Here is a 19,372-nt window from a genome sequence, read left to right on the forward strand (position 1 = left end):
GAGACAACACCATCAGTCAGCCCTGATTTCTGCAATGCTTCTTGAAAATTTCCAATTTTCAAAACTGTGCAAAAATTTCCATATCCTTTTTTCATCCAAGCATTCTTTATTCAAATACCAAACCCAGCATTACCCAACAGTCTGCATCAGGAACTGACTTTGCTTCTGAAATGTTGATAAGAAATAAAGGAAAAAAACCAAACTTGAGAAATTGCAAATTATATCAAATAAATAATAATGAGGTACAAGGAGCTGTGTAGCTCGAATTCAACATTCATAAAGCTATTGAATTTGCAGAAACTTCAACCTCCTTTGAAGATAAAACCAACATGAAAAGTAATTTCTTCTCCCTCTTCACAGGGATCTAGCACATCTGCCTTCAGCATTTCAGAATTTAGCATAGCTTTGTAGCTGTACAAATAATTGTGCTTTTCTGTTCTCTTAGCAGGCATTCAGAATTCCTTATTTGTTCTGTATTATTAAGCCAGGTAGCAGGAGGAAAAATGATGCTGCTCCACCCTTTGACCAAGAAAGCAAGAAACAGTAATTCACTTACCTGGGAAAACCAGCAACTGGAATTAGATGTAACCAAACAGGCCTAATTCTGGCAAATGAGACCAACCTGGAGTATATTCTTTTACCATCAAGTTTAAATGTACAAGGCCTACTCCTGTGAGGTTTGACAACTAGCATTAAGGCAATACTCTTCACTATGCTATATATTAAGAAGAGAAGGACTCCTCTGTGGCATTAGAGCCATAAGTTTTTTATTCAGTTTAAGCAAATTACTATTAAAACACATTTAGGGAAAGTAAAAAGATGCTTTAATCACCTAGAATCTATTGCAAATGTATGCTGTATTTTCACTTAGTTGTGCAAACATACCAGAAGTTAACAGTTCCACTCTGAAAGGTAAAATTATCCTTCCTGAAAAGTTTACAGTTCAAATATACATGATGGAGAAAGCATGAGATAAAGGAAGATATTCCCTACTTGAGAATATGAAGTACCACTCCAAGATCATGGGGAAAGAAATTCATTTAACTGTAAACTGAAACTAGATTTCTTGAGCAACACAAGAGCTCTCCTTTCTTTGGGACAGCTGTTCTATTAGATTTCAGATTTATTAGTCACATTAGGAAACAAGAGTTCCTGGAAAACTGACATAAAAATGGGATATAAGATTCCAGCAGAATCATACCAAGGCATTCAGGTAAACAGGTGTGATCAGTAAAGCTCAGAAAAGAGTCATTTATCCCAGAATACATCCAGAGCTTCTCTAACAAAACCATAAGCAAGCATACAAGATTACCTTGTCTAAGACCTTGAGCATCCAAAAAGCAGTAAGATTTGGCTGCATCCTCTACCCACAAGATCAAGCCCTGTACTGTAGGTTTTTAGGTTTCACTGGAAATATACTGTAGGTTTTTAGGTTTCACTGGAAATGTTTTTCAGCATACATGACACAGTGCACCTCGTTTTAGCAGAACATGTACTCTGTGCTGAATTAGTCTAGGTACAGTTCAAAGAAATGGAACTAAAAAACCCAGCTCTTAAGGAATTGAGTGCTGGTAGAATTTGGAATTTTATGTTAATCCTTCTCACCACTCACTCGTGTTCTCTGCTCCCTGGGTTCACTGAAATGACCTTCAAATGAAAATCAGGGCATACTACAAAACGTTCTTTTCTGCAGCGGTCAGAATGTTTGACCTAACAGATACAGCAAATTAGTCAGCATTACATGACATGACTAATTTTCCCCCTCACATTATTGCTGACAATTGCACATTTGCCAAGCTATTTTTCTTTTGTTTTGCTATCTGATATACTTGGACATCTAGAGGTATAATCATTTGTCCACATCAGAAAATCCACAGTAAAAAGGTTCTGTGTAATCACAGTCATGTTGGAAGACACGAAACAAAACTGTATCAGTACTTGCATTGCTCTATTTACAGCTCACCTCCAGGAGCCTTCAAACCAACACATTGCTTTCTTGCAGACTCATACTATCCTGTATTAGGCAGCAGGTGATAACATGCAGAGTGAGAGCAAAACTTTTGCTCAATACAAATACCCAAATGAATAAAGAGGATATCATGGGCAAGTTGGTGGGAAAAGTTGTGAGGCAAGTTAATTTTTAAGGTATAAATAAATAAAAATTGAACAGCATTCCAGAGAATTTCAATGAACCAAAAGCCCCTCAAGAACACTTTTACACATTCTGCACTATTTTGATATCCCTGCTAAAGAAAACTGAACTGTTCTCACTCAGGTCTGGTTGAAGACACCTTCCTCCCCGCCCCCGTCCCCTTGTTTTTTCCCCCAGTGTCTTAGCAAAACTTGGAATCTCAAAGTTATCTTCTTATTCCTTGGGTAACTTTACTCACCTACTTTTAGCCAGTCACAAGTCCCAAAGTAAAAAGAAAAATAAAATGAAAAACTCAACTCTACCTTTAACTTCTTCATAAATGCTATCATCTACTGAGTCACTGCTCACTTGTCCAACGTCATCATATTCTTCTTCCTCCACCTCCTCCTCAGGAATTGTATTAGATTCCATATCTATGTAACAGCAGGGTGAAAAGTTAACATTTACTAGGAAAAAATGAAAACAATTCTCCTGTGACCTGATGCTTACCAAACCTTCTATTTATTTTGTTATACAGTTCTTAAGGGAGAGCTTTCAAGCTACATTAGTATTCTTGGAGAAAACATAAAAAGTTGCAAAAGGAGAAAAGTCATGGAAAAGTTGCATGGTTGGAAACTAGGACTGGCTATTCAAAATTTGGACAAGGGGGTCTCTTCTCCCAGGCAACCAGCGCCAGAACAAGAGGACACAGTCTCAAGCTGTACCAGGGGAGGTTCAGACTGGATGTTAGGAGGAAGTTCTACACAGAGAGAGTGATTGCCCATTGGAATGGGCTGCCAGGGAGGTGGTGGAGTCACCATCACTGGAGGGGTTTAGGAAGAGACTTGATAGGGTGCTTGGTTGCATGGTTTAGTTGATCAGGTGGTGTTGGATGATAGGTTGGACACGATCTTGAAGGTCTCTTCCAACCTGGTCTGGTCTGGTCCTATTCTATTCTATTCTATTCTATTCTAGTCTAGTCTAGTCTAGTCTATTCTATTCTATTCTATTCCATTCCATTCCATTCTATTCTATTCTACTCTACTCTACTCTACTCTATACTACATACACAAACATCACAGGAACATTAACTGATAGAACTACCATCGGTATGCAGCATTGGCAATAAAAGCTACTGCTCTACTGGCTGGCTTACCTTGAATTACAAATTTGATTTGCTGAACCCATTCCTCTGCTTCTTTGGGAGTGGCAGCTGTAAACTATTAAAAGTTTATTAATAACTACTTGCAGTAATGACAAAAACACAACTACAATTTCATTAGCAATTAGAAAAGGGGACTGTAGCATTCTCATCACTTCCTCAAGAAACCATTAGTAATTCTTTTCATGTCTTCTGGTACTTTTCTTGCAAGGATGCTTCCTATAATGTACAGCTAATTTTGACAAATTTACGTAATTGAAGGAGAGGATGATGGATTTGAAACTCTGATCAGCAGCTGGCAGCTGTGCAGAAAAAAAGCTGCTTCTCTTCATCAATGTCAAAGCCAGAACTGATGAACAAAATTTGCCCTTGACAATTAGAAGACACCCATGAATTTCTTTAGACTGCTGGGTACAGTTTTCTTAAAAATGTTCTTGTCAGACTCCAACACTCTACCTGACAGCTTAATTAACTGGCTTTCAACTGCAATCTCAGATATTTAAAACTTATTAAACTTACATTCCATATTGATGTCTATCTGATAGATCTCTGAATTGCACAGCTGATATGTGCCTTTACGTAGGGTTTTCCCTGCAAAGCCATGACCAACACACGGTGGATTTAACACTGATACATATGTTAAATTCCTCTCTTTTTTTTTCACCATTTAATTCATCCAAGAAATCCCACAGACATGCTATTTAGCAGATATTAAAATGGTAACATTGAAATGACCAACAGATAAAGATGATAGATTTCCTCCCTTTTGTCCCAAATCAAAAGATAATATTTGAACACGAATGCACGACACAAGCAAGTGAGGATTTCCTCTCTTCTTTTTTCTTTTTTTGCATTAAGATGTCAGAGGAAGTTGTTTTACAGAAATGTTAATTCAGTAACTGGGATTGTAATGGCTTTATCAATTTAATTTCAAGCCAACATAGAGGGGGGGAAGTCCAACCTGATAAATGCGTTTATCAGCAGCGAAGATTTCAAAACAGCAATCTTTCTTCGAATCCTTCCGGAGGCTATTATTCATTCTGACGGTGTAGCCCTCTAAGGCAAATTCACCTTTCTGTTGTTTGTCTGTTGGAGATAAAAGCCAAAGTTAGAGCTTCATTTACAACAGTAAACGTAAGCAGCTCAGCAGGTTATAATTTATTCAGGTTTTGTTTTCTGTTTCATGAATTTCTACGAAGAACAGGGAGGGTTTGAGCCAAATGATGAAGTGGTGCTGCTGGAGATGAAGCTTTGGTTTTGAGTTAGATGTATGCAAAAGTACATTTTTTTCTCAAGGATGCCTAAGGAATTCCACAGGGGAATGATTGCAGATGGTGGTCCTATGTAGTAAGAACTCCATTACGCCACTTGTATCTAGGGAAAGCCAAGAACTGGAACTTGCAAGACACATTTTCTATAAATCAGTGTCTCTTTCAGGTTCAGTGAACGAAGGGGAAAACCTGTCTAGCTCAGAACTTGCTGAGCTCCCTCCTGAACTAACCACTTCACTCAAAAAAATAAACTTCAAACTCCTTTTTAAGCAATTGGAAAAGCTTCTCTTCACGTTCTCCCAACCACTCCCAGATGTGCCTCCTTTCCACATGGCAGAAATACAGAATGGATTTTGTTATAAATTCAGGTGTGCGTTCCAAAAGCATTTATCTCAACACAGCAAATGTTTAATTAGGTCATAAAAGTACTGAGCCCTACCACAGTTTATTATGTAGAGCCATGTGGTTGTTTTGAAGGCAATTCTACTTCTCAAAGGTTCTGGTTTATAAAAGTATCACTTAGAACAGGCCTGAGTTTAAATACACTGCAGGCTGGGCAAGTGGCACCTGTGTGAGCTTTCTGAGCTCTTCAGACCTAACCCTACATCTGATTTTATGTGCTCTGGCATGTTTTGGAGAATATTAAAAACAAGCCAAAAAAAAGTAAAAGTAATTCAGGTTGGCAATTTCTGTAGATCACAGTGCAGCATTCAAGTGAAGATAGGTATCATCAGGCACATTTTGCTCAGGCAAACAAAGAACAAAGTGCAGTTGCAGATGAAAGAAACTGCCATTAAGTGTGGGAGATTTTTCCAGGGTATAGAAAAGCATTAATTAACAATAAACCTCAGACCCAACAGAATTACCACACAGAACTACTGTAAGTATTGATGAGCAGAACTTAGGTGCAAATTGGGCATCCATTGCTCATAGTTGTCACTGAAGGAAGAAAATTTCTACAGCAGATAAACCAGGAAAAATTAACCGTTCTCAACATAAAAAGCATATATTTTTTTTTCCACTCCTGAGAGAGCAAAAATTGGCTAGCACAGCAATATGAACATCAAGGGACACAAAGGCAGTCATCATCCAGATGCTCTTGCTAGTTATCTTATATGCACATAGACACAAATTCTTAGTCCTTCCACCTTTTCATGAACTCTCATCCAGGGCAAGTGAATATCACACAATGAAATTATATGAAAGAATCCAGGGCTCTGTTCTATTTTCTCTTATATTCCTTTCCCTGACAGTAAGTTTTATTATGTCTTAAGTACTAATGACACAGTACTAATATTTTATATTTGCTCAATCTTCCACCCCTATATCAAGCACCACAGAGATGCAAAATTCATGGGATCACACCAAGGCAGATATTAAAAATAATAACTTGCAATAAGTTAACTAGGTCCCCTTTTAATGAAATTCATTCCTGCCTAGCCATTTTATTGTTCCCTCAGTTGTGACCTCAGGGAGAAGATGAAGTGAAACACATTAATTTCTCACTCTCCCATGCTGGAGGTTTATCAAAACCCAAGAAGATAGGAGCACGCAGACAGAATAAACAAACACCAGGTTCAAAAGATAAAAGCATTTTCTCAAGAGAAAAATGAGGCAAGTATTCAAATTTAGTCTCTTGGATTATTTCTGAGACTGCTTCTCTGTGACATGTATGATCCCTTCTACAGTAACAGATTTTAGAGCTGATCTCAGATGATCTCTGTACTGATACTCATTCTCTCAGAGAAAACAGAAAGATGCTGTACATTGCACTGGATGTAGAATGTGGTGCATGGCACACCATTTGATTGTTTTACTGTTTATGCTGTCTTTGTCTTATCTCTCTGAACATGCAGTTCCAGTGCTAATGAAAATTACCTGCATGTACCCACACACATATACACAAAAAAGTACATATCCTTTGCTATTAAACTCTTTTACTGACCTCTATAGCAACAGGCTCCTCACAGCCTACTCATAGCTACTCATAGCCTACTTTTGCTTCTGATCGTTTGTGCAGTAAAGTACCTCTGACTAAAGTCCAGTGTAGCATGCTTAAAATGTTGACCATGAGGAAATCTGAAGACAATGAGACACTTCACAGCCCTCACCTAGAACACATTAAAGTTGAGAGAAAGCCTCACAGTGTGCATTCACACTCCCTGTGGCAGCAAGCCAGAGATAAGACCTAGTATGTCCTGAGAAATGGCTCCAAAAATACTGAATGGTAGGATAGAGGTCAGCTATAGCTCATCTGCATGCTCTGCTGGTGACAAGCAATCATAGAATGCTAGGGGCTGGATGAAACATCCAGAGATCATCAAGTCCAACCCCCTACAAAGCAGGACCACTTAGGGCAGGTCACACAGGAACATGTCCAGATGGGTTTTGAAGATCTCTAAGGAGACTCCACAGTCTCTCCAGGCAGCCTCTTCCAGTGGTCTACAAATCACTGTTGCTATTGTAGAATGCACCTTTTCAGGTAGGACTGGAGACTGAAGGCAGGGCCATCTTGTGATCATCTCAAATTCATTTAACAGCAAAGGCTTGCAGATAATTAAGTGTGCTGACAGAGTTGGGCTTTCCATTTAACACTGCCCTGTGAAGTTAGTGCCATGGTGACTTTGGTGAAGTTTCACATTCAGAACTATACAATATATCAGAAATACTTTCTGGAGATTACACTTTAGAAAGAGTTAAAGGATTTTTGATGTTTAAAAACTTTCAGGACAAAATTAGATACAGTTAGTTTTCATATTTATATTACATGTAGTTGTTTCAGGCTTATAAGTAGCTTCTGAAAGCATATTTGCATTACAGAGATTTCACTCTCATTTTGAAGCCCCAAATCAGAACTGGAGTTTTGCTTAGGCAGGAACCCAACAGCATAACTAGAAGGAACTACTAAGAGACATGGATGGAATACACTTCTCTGAAGAGCAACAGCATTCCTGCTGCCCCTTCTTTTCTCCAGACAGGATTTTGCAGTTCAGCAACTGGAAATTAAGTTGTCCCAGAACCACATAAAACAGAACTGCAAAAAGTATAATACTATCAGTCTTCATCTTTTTGCTCTCATCTCCTTCTCCTCCTCTTCCCTTATCCCCGTAGCTGGCACACAACAGAAAAATTAGTCTAGATCTGAATAGAACATTTTGCAGCAGGAATTTGAAACTGGGAAAAGCTAGCACCACAGAGTGGACTAATTTTCATTTAAGTCAGAACTACTACACAGATATTTGAGGGAAATAATTACAGGGCACTCTCTTCAAAACAGAGGAAAATACAGCTCTGAATGAAATTTGAGAACCACTTTAAACATTTCTCTTACATATAAACTTCATTCTTCCTTAAAAAAATGTGGTATATTTTTAACAACAGAAACAGGGCCAATATTATACTGGGGGGGGGGGAAGAGTCTCAAGGGAAACTGAGAAAAAGTGTCACGAAGTAACCTTGCATAACTGAGTCCATGGGAACTTTTAAAACAAAGAAGGGCAAACCTTCAGTAGGGTCTTGAAATGATTGGGTTGTAAATTTGAGGCCTAAGGCGATGTACCCATATTATTAGCACATGTAAAAAGAATTAGTGCATTCTGAGGAGCGGAGAGGGCTCCAGCGGTAGAACGCAAAGAAGTCACAAAGAGAGGCCTAAGGAACAAAGGCAAACAGAAAGATTTCAGCATTTATACATGCTATTAGACTCAGTAATTTAACTATCTTCCCCTGGAAATTAGGAGCCTGTAAGATCTTATGGGTTACATGGCTTCATGCTAAACATAGTTTCACATACTTTTCCAGATGCAGGATGTCTGCCTTCTAAAAATAGTACGTGTCAGTATCTCCAACATGGCAATTCCTTTTCCAGCTTTTGGAACAATCCTTCCCAAACATGTGCACAGGAGTTCTTCCATTTTAGATAGCAGATCTGAAATGTAATTGATCTCTTTTTTGTTTGTTTATTTTCAGTTGGACTACACTTAATAGTTATTTCTTAATTAACACACTATTAACATCAAGTATGCCTTTCAAGGTCTGGCTTTAACATTCTCACAGCAGAAGATTCATTACTCATTAGGTAGATGCCTTTGTCATCACCTTGCTACAGTGAAGTCCTATTGAACATTCACAATTCCTGCAGCTTTCAGTTATGGATTCTGTCAAAAGTGAAGTCTAAACTAAACAAGGGTTTTTGCCATTCCCATGTTCAGCGAGGGAAGACTGAAAGAAGGATGTTAGCAGCTGAAAAGAAAATGATAGTTCAGCAGTTTTCCATCGGGTTTGTGTATCTTTTCTCACTTCTAGGAGAAATTTGTAAGCTTAGCATATGGCAGAAATTCCAGTAGCTGGGTTAGGCAAGTCACTACAGCAGACTTGCAAGTGCAGTTCTAACTAGGCTTCCCTCTCCCATAAACAAGCCCTGTGAGGAGAGGCTGAGGGAGCTGGGGTTGCTTAGCCTGGAGAAGAGGAGACTCAGGGGTGACCTTATCACTCTCTACAACTACCTGAAGGGAGGTTGTAGACAGATGGATGTTGGTCTCTTCTCCCAGGCAGCCAGTACAGAACAAGAGGACACAGTCTCAGGCTGCACCAGGGGAGGTTCAGGTTGGATGTTAGGAAAAAGTTCTATACAGACAGAGTGATTGCCCATTGGAATCGGCTGCCTGGGGAGGTGGTGGAGTCGCCATCATTGGAGGTGTTCAGGAGGAGACTTGATGGGGTGCTTGGTGCCATGGTTTAGTTGTTTAGGTGGTGTTGGATTGGTTGATGGGTTGGATGCGATGATCTTGAAGGTCTCTTCCAACCTGGTTTATTCTATGTATTCTATGTATTCTATGTTCAGTCACAAAGTCCTTGAAAAACATTGCAAAAGATCCTCTTTTGCACAAACAGAAGTAGCCCATCCCTCAGCCTGGTCATCCATATCTTACTATTCAGAGAAACAAAAAAATATTTGTATTTATGTTAACAATAGCACTTAAAAAGTATAATAAAGGCAAACTTTTCTAAAAGCCTGTGAATTACTGGCAGGCAGGCAGGGTGATGCCATTTGCAAGTTGTAAAAATGAAAATAAATTTTTAGTGTCCAGTACTAGGGCAATGATGTTATCAATTACTGTCTTGCTAAATATTTAGCTGATGTCTCCAGCTGGCTGAGACAGAAGGACGTATAACATTGTGGCCTAGCGAGCAAGAAGCAGTGAAGCTACACATTCATTTGTAAAGCAACAAACAAACTCCCCTTCTTCACATGCACTTTGAGGTTGAAACGGTCAGCCACGACACCTAGGTGCTTGAGTTCACTGAAACTGCCAGAAATCAAAGAGAAAAGCAATATGCAAACAGGCATCCAACTCAGGATGCAAGAGAATGGAAGCAAAGAAAAGGACTATAAAAGGTTTATGGAAGGAGAGACTATGAAAATGAGGATCAGGCAAGCTTCTGGAAATTCAAGCCAGCTCTGACATTTCAACGTGCTTCTCTGCAATGATGTGGGCCACATGCTGGCAACAGCTATTGCAGCACAAGCACAAAAATATATATGCACATCATCTAGTACCCACTTCTGACATCTAATTAGGTCAAACCTTTAAGCCCTGTTCCTCCATATACTCTGCCTATCACTGGTCAGGGAAGAAAAAAAAAGGTAGGTGATTCGCTTAGACCTGTCTACTGGCTAAATAACATTGTTTCACTATCCAATGCTGCACCAAAATAGGAGGAGGAAAGGGGAACAAGACACTCATCAGCCTGCAGGCACCACAACTGTTAAAAGGATGCTTGTAAACTCTCTGGTGAACATACACAAACAGTGATTTACTGTATTTCCACAGGCTTTAGTGTGTACTCTGTTCTCCTAAACTAGGCCTCATATTTTTCACCTTTCACTTCTAAATAATTTATTTTGGAACTTTTCCTTGCATGAGTTTGTGAGATTTATACACTTCCATACTTCTTGCTTTCCCAGTGTAAAAGAGAGAAAGAGAGAAAGGAAGAGAGAAAGAGAGAAAGAATGAGAGAAAGAGAGAGAGAGGGAAAGAGAGAGAGGGAAAGAGAAACAGAGAGAGAAAGAAAGAGAGAGAAAGAAAGAGAGAGAAAGAAAGAGAGAGAAAGAAAGAGAGAGAAAGAAAGAGAGAGAAAGAAAGAGAGAGAAAGGAAAGAAAGAAAGAAAGAAAGAAAGAAAGAAAGAAAGAAAGAAAGAAAGAAAGAAAGAAAGAAAGAAGGAAAGAAGGAAAGAAAGAAAGAAAGAAAGAAAGAAAGAAAGAAAGAAAGAAAGAAAGAAGGAAAGAAAGAAAGAAAGAAGGAAAGAAGGAAAGAAGGAAAGAAGGAAAGAAAGAAAGAAAGAAAGAAAGAAAGAAAGAAAGAAAGAAAGAAAGAAAGAAAGAAAGAAAGAAAGAAAGAAAGAAAGAAAGAAAGAAAGAAAGAAAAAGAAAGAAAGAAAGAAAGAAAGAAAGAGAAAGAAAGAAAGAAAACACACAAACAAGAAATCTACAGAAGCTAACAAAAAGGCATCCTATAACCTCTCATTTAGTTACATTTACACTGATACTTAGGCACGAAAATCAAACCCTGGCCAACAGAACACACACTGCACCAGACACAAAGTGCCCTTCCCAGATTATTCACCTACATGCCCGTTTTTTAAAACATGCACATCACAAATGAAGCCAAGCAGGACCTAGAAATCCCTGCTGCCTCTCTGCGTTATGTTCCACAGCACAGGCACTAGCACTCCACTGCCCACTAAAAGTGACGCAGAGAGCAGGACTGAGCACATATGGAATCTCTGTCTCTCTTCAAACCGGGTTTACATCAACGAGGGGGAATTTTCCTGCTGTGTAAATCAGCCCTGTCAGAAATCAGGGCCCAGCTGATACAAAACATCTGCAGACACTGCACAGGCTACAGCAGACCAGCATCATTTAGACAGATGCCATCCCAGCAATTCAGGAGCTGGCAGCAATCGGCATGAAGCCACCCAGTTGCACACTTCACCCCTGTTCTACAGTTGGTAAAAACATACACAGATTTGTTGCATGGAGCAAGTTATCTGGTACAGCATCAAAGGCCACTGCCTAACAAGAAGAGCCCCAATACTGGGGCCATTATAGTGGGAGTGAAAACGTTTCAAGTTCCTTTGGTGACTAAACACCAAATCTCAGGATTGTCTCTCATCCACACTGACAATCCACATCTAAACAGCCTAAAGAACAGCAGCACAGACTTTCAGCCACCAGGGCAGCTCAATTTCAACAGTACACTAGTTTGCCATGGAACTACAGCAGTTGTTGGTATCCAGTTCCCTCACAATTCCTAGCAATTAGCTTCTGTATTGGAGCAGGGAGCTTTATGTATTACAGCAGCAGAAGGCTGAAGAAAGCATCTCTGACCAGCCTAGAAAAAAAGCCTTTTTTCTTCAATGGACATTTCTGGAGTTACTGTTAGTCATCCCAGACCTGCAGGCTGTATAAATAAATGGCACAAGAGAATTTTCCAGAGAAACAAATAAATCATTACTGATGAATCAGTGTCATGACACACCTACTCAAATTTTTTTAATGAAGACTGTTTATGTTTTTGAATCTTGATCCATCTCTAAATCCCAAGGAAAGAGAAAAGGAGAAAAGGGATTTAGCAGATATAATAGCAAAACCCTGGAAATTGAGAATATGACAGGAAACTGTAGCAAGATGAAAACTGAATTACAATTATAATCCTATTTTATTTATTTTAAATGAGCCAACATATTGAGGACTTAAACTAAAATGTCCAAATTAAACCAATCACAGAATTGTCAGAGTTGGAAGGGACCTCAAGGATCATCCAGTTCCACCTGCCCTGCAATGGGCAGGGACACCTCACACTAGATCAGGTTGCCCAGAGCCACATTCAGCCTGGCCTTAAAAACATCCAGGGATGAGGCTTCTACCACCTCCCTGAGCAACCTGCTCCAGTGTCTCACCACCCTCATGATGAAGAACTTCATCCTGACATCTAATCTAAATCTACCCTCCCCTAGCTTGGATATATTCTCCCTAGTCCTATCACCACCTGACACCCTAAAAAGTCCCTCAACAGCTTTCTTGCAGGCCCCCTTCAGATACTAGAAAGCCACAATAACATCTCCTCTTCAAACTCCTCCCTCAACCTGTTGGCTGCTCTTCTCTTCACGCAGCCCAGGATATGATTGATTTTCTGGGCTTTGAATAAAACAACCCAAAATAACGACCTGCACTATTTTCAGTGCAAACATAATCAGGAAAAAAATTTAAATTAAATTAAATATAGTTTTTTTAAAAAGAAAGCACACCCTTCAGTAGAAAGTTTGCCCAGGAAACAGGATTTGTATTTCCTGGGGTGTGGGGAGGGAACCGATGACTGGATGACTGTGCTTGTCAATTTGCTCGCACATTTCTGTATCATTTGGTTTGCACTTACACATCAAATACACTTGACAACACAACTTAAAAAATCATAGTAGTAGTGTCATAGTATCAGTCAGGGCTGGAAGGGACCACAAGGACACCCCACACTAGATCAGGCTGGCCAGAGCCTCATCCAGCCTGGTCTTAAACACCTGCAGGGACGGCGCCCCAACCACCTCCCTGGACAACCCATTCCAGGGCTTCACCACTCTCATGGTGAAGAACTTCTTCCTCACGTTCAGTCTGAATCTCCCCACCTCCAGCTTCTTTCCATTCCCGCTAGCCCGATCACTACCTGAGATCCTGAGAAGTCCCTCCCCAGCCTTGTAGGTCCCCTTCAGATACTGGAAGGCCACAATTAGGGCACCTCAGAGCCTTCTCTTCTCCAGACTGAACAGCCCCAACTCCTTCAGTCTGTCCTCACAGGAGAGGAGCTCCAGCCCTCTGATCATCCTCGTGGCCCTTCTCTGGACACCTTCCAGCACGTCCATATCCCTCTTGTAATAGGGGCTCCAGAACTGGACGCAGTACTCCAGGTGGAGTCTCACCAGAGCTAAGTAGAGGGGGAGAATCACCTCCCTTGACCTGCTGCCCACACTTCTCTGGATGCAGCCCAGGATCTGATTGGCTTTCCTGGCTGCAAGTGCACACTGAGAGCTCATGTTGAGCTTCTCGTCCACCAGCATCCCCAAGTCTCTCTCTTCAGGGCTGTTTTCCAGTCAGCCAGTCAGTCACTGCCCAAATGTTTTATTTGACTGTCAGTTCTAAAAGTTCCAAGTGATATCCCAGCATTTATGACAGATTCATTCTAAACTGGCCACTAGAAGTTAAAAGTCATCTTCAGAAGCTAGTTTTAGTCAGCATTACTGGCTTTTAGTTAAATATATTACTTCATTTCTACTTTTTTTCAGAACATAAGCTATTTAGAAAGAAACACAGAACTCCACTATGCTTTTTTTGGGGGGGTAACAACCATCTTTACAGAATTCAGAAGGCATAAGTGCTGGAGGGTGTTTGAAAACTAAAATCCTACTTTGACAGAAGTAGTTTTCTGTCCAGTAAATCGATTGAGTACCAGCCCATTATCAGACCTAATAGCTAGCTGTTATTGATGCACAAGGTAGCTTTATAAGTAACTCAGTCTTTTCTCCTCAGTTCCCCCTGCTTTAGACTATAAGCACATTACTTAGAGATTCTGAGAAATAGTTCCACATTTTTAAAATTCATAACATTTGCTTTCTTCAGATGACCTTAGATTTGCAGCTTCCAACTCCATCACAGTTTTTTGATACTCTTCTGCATGTTAAAAGGTCATTTTTAGTGTTTATCATAATTATTGTCATTACCTTTGTCGCTTCCATAGTAATAGAAGACAGCCTTACTGACAACGCACCAACGCTTCTGCCATTCAAAGCCAAGAAAACTGTGCTCTGCAATTAATACAATTTGTGTTACAACACTTCCTCATTATTGAGCACACATACATTGCTTTCCTAAGGAAAGGTAACAAAATCTGGGTACAAAGAAGGGAAACGTATGGCATTGAGAACAGGATCACAGGATGTTAGTGGTTGGAAGGGACGTTCAATGATCATCGAGTCCAACCCCCCTGCCAGAGCAGGACCACAGAATCTAGCACAGGTTACACAGGAATGCATCCAGAGGGGTCTTGAAAGTCTCCAGAGAAGGACACTCCACAACCTCTCTGGGCAGCCTGTTCCAGTGCTCTGTGACTCTCACAGTGAAGAAGTTCCTCCTCATGTTGAGTATCACAGTATCACAGTATCACAGTATCTCATGTTGAGGTGGAACCTCCTGTGCTGTAGCTTATATCCATTGCCCCTCGTCCTACCCCAGGGTGCAACTGAGCAGAGCCTGTCCCCTCCCTCTTGACATTCAGCCCTCAGATATTTATAAACATTTATTAAATCCCCTCTCAGTCTTCTCATCTCCAGACTCCAGATCTCTCAGCCTCTCCTCACATGGCACATGCTGCAGTCACTTAATCATCCTGATAGCTCTCTGTTGGACTGTCTCCAGCAGATCCTTGTCCCTCTTGAACTGGAGAGCCCAAAACTGGATGCAATATTCCAGGTGAGGTCGCACCAGAGCAGAGTAAAGGAGGAGGAGAACGTCCTTGGATCTACTGGACACACTCCTCTTAATGCACCCCAGGAACCCATTGGCCTTCTTAGCCACAAGGGCACATTGCTGTCCCATGGATAACTTATTGTCCACGAGGACTCCCAGGTTCTTCTCCATAGGACTGCTCTCCAGCAGCAGGAACTTTGAAATAAAAATTTGGGGGCAAGAAAACAAATGGGAATTTGAAATCATATAAAGAGAGAAGTGATAGGTAACATTAAATATAAGGAAGTAATGAACAACTTCCTAAATATTTCCTAGAGTTATTGCAGCATTAAGTGGGTATTAAAATGACAATATAAGATGTATTGAATCAGGATAAAATATTGACTGAATCAAAGCTGAGATCAATACTTGCCCTCTTGAAGGAAAATAAATCTCAATGCTCACTGAAACATGAAGTCAACACATGCTACTTTTACATATATTCCTAATGTTTTCTCTAAAAATATCTAAAACTCTCTGAATTATGGCTGACAGTGGACCTTCACCACATAATTTATTGTTTTTAGTCAATAAAGAAATAGGAGTTTCTTCTCATACCACAGGAGCAATTATGCACTGTGCTTCTTTTGCATAATAATGCTTCAACATTTCAGCTTTTACTCCATCCTCTTTACCACTCCTGTACAAAGTTACTTGTGTATGTAGCATCAAAGAATGGCACACAGGCCTCCTAGATATAAACTATGCACTTGTTTTCACCCAGATAGACTTACCTTTTCTCCGTTTTTCCAGGTATCCAGCCTTCAGAACAAGCTGAAGATCCTGAGCTGCAATAGGACCAAAGCGTTTCCCTGAAAGGAAAACAACAACAACACTGTAAAGCAGTGATTTGTAATAAAAATGCAGCATTTCTAAGAAAAATAGTAACAGTAATGAATTAATGGATTCTACAGTCTCAATATGCATGGCCTACTGGAAAAAAATAATTCTAAAAGCTACTATGACAGATTATTTTAAGTACAAGTACCTTCTAAATATAAATGTCAGTGCTGTGCAGCAGGCCCTGCAAGCCTCAGAAGGTAAAAAATACCACAGAACCACAGAATGTTAGGGGCTGGAAGGGACCTCAAAAGATCATCCAGTCCAACCCCCTTGCCAAAGCAGGATCACCTATACCAGGTCACACAGGAACACATCCAGAAAGGTTTTGAGTATCTCCAGAGAGAGATACTCCACAACCCCCCTGGGCAGTTCCAGTGTTCTGTCACCCTCACAGTGAAAAAAATTTTTACTCATACTTCCATGGAATTAAACAAGACACAGAAACTTAGAAAACATTACTTTGTGTTCTGAATGTGGTCGGTAAAGCAAGTTGGATAATGAAAGCAGTAAGTTCTCAAAATGCAAACAAATCCAAGTATCACAATTGAATACATATGAGGGATGGGGGTTTCAATATCAGCTTCACAGTATCACAGAATGAACTCTTTAAGCAAAATACAAGGTGTGGACTCCTTCTTAGACCATCTTCAACTGAAAAAAAAAGGGAAATCAGATGATGAGATGATAAATAAAAAGTGATGCTTACTATTGCCTAATTTGCAGCATGGCACAAAAGTACTACCTAGAGGATCTGTGAGGTGATCCTGAATAGACCAAAGACAACACAAATAGAGCTACAAAACTGTTGATCTACAGATGCTGTTTTTATCTTTTGTAGAACATGGCTTCACTTAGAAAATGGTATGTCCCAGTGTATTTTTTCCCTTTTTCTCAGCTGAAAATTCATAGCTAGAAGCATAGGACTGATCAGTTGACCCTGCCCTGACTTAAAATAGGAATCTACATGTTAAAAACTGCATCTTCTTGCCTGCAGCCTTTCCCTCCTATAGCAAGAGAATTGTGATTTATATGAAACTCCATGTATTAAGAACAAGAGTATGTTGGATGTGTCTAATAGTTTATATATATATAAAATAAGTATATATGTAATATATAATATATATATGTAATACTGTTTTCCACAAGCAAAAAAGCAGAACCAATTCTGTTCCTGTGCTGCAGAATTTTGCAGAACATGTGAGCATCACAGTGAAGTTCCTACTACTTTTTATCATCAAATATTCATAAGAATCACTGTATGCAAAGAGCAAGTTTACAAGTGTCTTAAAGAGCGGACAGAAACAAGTTTACTCCCAAAAGGAGTAAAATAAAGATCCTCTCATTGAATTGGAAAGAAATACAGAATTATATTGAAAAATACACAGGAAAATACAGAGTACATGAATCCTTAACACCCAGTACATATACAGGATACATGAAAAAACCCCAAAAAACCTTCCCCCAACCAGACTAAACCACAAATCCCAGTGCTCATTTCCTCCCTCATCCTGTTGTCTCCCTTCCATTAGGCATAAGCAGGCCAAGATTGCACAGGGAAAATCAGTTAGGCCTCTGAAGGCAACAATTCATCAAAATGTATGTAATCCCATTGTGTTCCACCAATGAAAACACACAAAAAAGGGATTGATATCAACAGACAACCCCTTTAAACCGTGCAGCCTGACCCTGAACTAAGAATGCTTTCTCTGAAAAGCAATACCAGCTTCCTGGATTTGTAGGTTGTCCCTTAAAACAGATTGGTTTGGCTTGGGTTTTTTTTTATTTGGGGGGGGGGGTGTGTTGTTTTTTTGTTGTTGGTTTGGGTTGGTTTTTTTTTTTTATGGTGTTTTGTTTCTTTGTTTGTTTTTGTTGATGTTGTTTTGTTGTGGTGGTGGTGGACACAGACTCAAGCTGCGCCAGGGGAGGTTTAGACTTGAGGTGAGGAGAAAGTTCTTCACTGAGTGAGTCGTTCGTCATTGGAAGGGGCTGCCCAGGGAGGTGGTGGAGTCACCGTCCCTGGAGGTATTCAGGAGGAGATTGGACGTGGCACTTGGTGCCATGGTCTAGTCATGAGGTCTGTCGAGACATGTTGGACTTGATGATCCTTGGGGTCTCTTCCAACCTTAGTTATACTGTGATACTGTGTTTAAACTGGTGTCCACAAATAAGGGTTTATGGTATCACAGTATCACCAAGGTTGGAAGAGACCTCAAAGATCATCAAGTCCAACCTGTCACCCAAGACCTCATGACTAGACCATGGCACCAAGTGCCACGTCCAATCCCCTCTTGAACACCTCCAGGGATGGTGACTCCACCACCTCCCTAGGCAGCACATTCCAATGACAAATGACTCTCTTGGTGAAGAACTTTCTCGTCACCTTGAGCCTAAACTTCCCCCAGCGCAGCTTGAGACTGTATCCCCTTGTTCTGGTAGTCTTATTTAAGTACAGAATACAGTTGTGACAGGAAAAAGACAAGAAAAAAACCTCCAAGGAACATGCAAAGAGTGAAGTATGACAATACCTGAAATGAGAATGTAGTCCTCAGATAACACAATTGGCTCTTTTGACAGCAAAACATTTTGTTGTGTACCATAAGGCAGTAGATAGAATTTTAGACACACTGACATTGCCAGTGACTTTTTGAATTAGTATTATATTTAAAGATCAGGAGTACAGTAGGTAGTCTTTCAGCCTCTGAGGGATTCTTACTACTGTGCTAAAAATACAAGAGTTATTGTCTGCACATACACGCATTGCAAAATGATGCAGCTGTCCCCCCTTGCTTGATAACATGCAACCACTGGGCAACATTAAATAAGAATTTAACACAAAGATACTCACTGGTATTTATTAAGTTTAATAGTTACTTCAAAAGATGATCTAACCATGATGCTAGTAGTGGGGGAGCCAAAAAGTTTTGCAAACATACATAGTGTGCTGCTTTATATTGGTCATTGGGAGGCATCAGTGTGCAACACTTAGTGCTTCACCTCAACCAGTAGGGCTCGTTTTAGAACTGTATCCCCACAGATGTGGAAGCCATAAAACCTAAATAAACAAACAAACAAAACCAGTTCCCTCATACTTTTAAATTTAAGAATTTCAACCTCTATTGGGATCTAATTTTATATGTTATTGTTTGTTTCCATTTGGGTTTTGATGAGTAAACTTGCAAGTGATCATTTAGTGAACAGTTCAATCGAATGGGAGATACAGTCCCACAGAAGCCCATGCTTTGGAGACTCCTTATCATTCTGTCTGTAGGTAGAAACTCATCTAATCTACTACCATGTCAAAATTCTATTCTCAGTCTTGCTGATTCTGCTGAGACAAGTCAGGATGCATTTGAGGACAGCATTTTCTGAAACTACATTTCTTTTGCACTGAGTACTAGAGACTTGTGAG

The 19,372-nt window shown here is 40.0% G+C and overlaps 1 protein-coding gene across 3 annotated transcripts in view; it reads right to left on the bottom strand.

Annotated features, from left to right (window-relative positions):
- Nucleotides 1–19,372, bottom strand: part of SKAP2 (src kinase associated phosphoprotein 2) — a 100,642-nt gene that overhangs the window by 34,614 nt on the left and 46,656 nt on the right. The window contains exons 2-5 of one of the 3 annotated variants that reach the window (XM_054161200.1): nt 15,855–15,932; nt 4,255–4,379; nt 3,288–3,351; nt 2,455–2,565 (exon numbers count right to left, since the gene is read on the bottom strand). In XM_054161200.1, the coding sequence (XP_054017175.1) occupies nt 2,455–2,565; nt 3,288–3,351; nt 4,255–4,332 (253 nt within the window). In that variant the 5' untranslated portion in view covers nt 4,333–4,379; nt 15,855–15,932. Of the gene's footprint in view, nt 1–2,454; nt 2,566–3,287; nt 3,352–4,254; nt 4,380–15,854; nt 15,933–19,372 lie in introns of those variants that run through there. The other 2 variants (XM_054161199.1, XM_054161198.1) reach the window with 2 other exon arrangements.

Source organism: Dryobates pubescens, chromosome 4 (assembly GCF_014839835.1).
Source record: "Dryobates pubescens isolate bDryPub1 chromosome 4, bDryPub1.pri, whole genome shotgun sequence".
NCBI classification, from domain to species: Eukaryota; Metazoa; Chordata; class Aves; order Piciformes; family Picidae; genus Dryobates; species Dryobates pubescens.